Source organism: Suricata suricatta, chromosome 16 (genome assembly GCF_006229205.1).
Source record: "Suricata suricatta isolate VVHF042 chromosome 16, meerkat_22Aug2017_6uvM2_HiC, whole genome shotgun sequence".
Classification (NCBI taxonomy): Eukaryota; Metazoa; Chordata; class Mammalia; order Carnivora; family Herpestidae; genus Suricata; species Suricata suricatta.
In genome coordinates this window covers 58,373,119-58,374,288 of record NC_043715.1, presented here as the reverse complement: position 1 = coordinate 58,374,288, position 1,170 = coordinate 58,373,119, and the positions used below count along the sequence as shown (strand labels likewise).

The following is a 1,170-nucleotide window of genomic DNA, read 5'->3' as shown; positions in this document are numbered from 1 at the left end:
GTGGAGAAGGAGAGCCCCCGCTCAGGGCTGCAGGCAGGTCCGTCCACCCAGAAGGTCCGTCCCTGTGAGATGCGCATCCCGGTCTTGAAAGGTATCTTGCACCATGCTGGGTCCCAAACAAGATGCCCTTGGCAGAAGCCATACTTAGGTGGCACGTGCGTGAGATGTTTCTCTTTCCATGCAGACCTTCACCAGCAACAGAGGCGTGGCAGTGGGGAGAAGCCCTGGAAAGGGGATGTGGACAGAGCCTCATGTTGGAGGAGCTGCAACATGTTTGTGTCAGGACGGCCTTTCACCTGTGGGAAGGTTGGCAAGGACCTCCCAGCCACCTCGGGACTTCTGCAGCGCCAGGTCACTCCTGACAGTGAGGAGCCGCACAGGAGCCACCAGAGTGGGCAGGCCTTTTGCTGTGGGAAACGTCACTACAACTGGTGTGAAAAAGCTGCCAGGCACAAGCAGGCACTTGATCAACATCAGAACGTCAGCTCTGGAGAAGGGTTGCATGAGTGTGGCAAATGTGGGAGAACCTTCAGCTGCAACTACACATTTGTGCAGCACCAACAGATTCACAGCAGACAAGGGCCGTATGAGTGTGGTGAATGTGGGAAATGCTTCAGCCAGATCTCTGGCCGTCTTAAAGACTGGAAAACTCACAGGAGTACAAAGCCTTATAAATGCAGTGAATGTGCAAAATCCCTTACCCAAAGCACTAGCCTTGTCCGACACCGGAGAGTTCACACTGGAGAAAGGCCATATAATTGCAGCAAATGCGGGAAATTCTTTAGACAAATCTTTAACCTCATTCGACATAGAAGAGTTCACACTGGAGAAGTGCCTTATGAGTGTAGTGATTGTGGGAAATCTTTTAGCTGGAAATCTAAACTCATTCAACACCAGAGAATTCACACTGGAGAAAGGCCTTATGGGTGCAGTGTTTGTGGGAAAACCTTTAGCCTAAATGCTAGCCTTATTCAGCATCAGAGAGTTCACACTGGAGAAAGACCTCATGAATGCAAGGAATGTGGAAAATCCTTTGCTGACAAATCTCACCTCATTCGACATCAGAGGATTCATACTGGCACAAGACCTTACGAGTGCAGTGAATGTGAGAAATCTTTTACGCGACGCTCTGGTCTTGTTCAACACCAGAGAGTTCATTCTGGAGAAAAG

At 50.1% G+C, this 1,170-nt stretch overlaps 1 protein-coding gene across 1 annotated transcript; it reads left to right on the top strand.

Annotated features, from left to right (window-relative positions):
• Positions 1-14: 14 nt before the first annotated feature.
• On the top strand, positions 15-1,170 carry LOC115279929 (zinc finger protein 551-like; the record flags this gene model as incomplete). The annotated part of the gene is made up of 2 exons (XM_029924426.1): positions 15-91; positions 185-1,170. Coding segments are annotated over exons 1-2 (1,008 nt in total), but the record flags the coding sequence as incomplete, so codon positions are not given.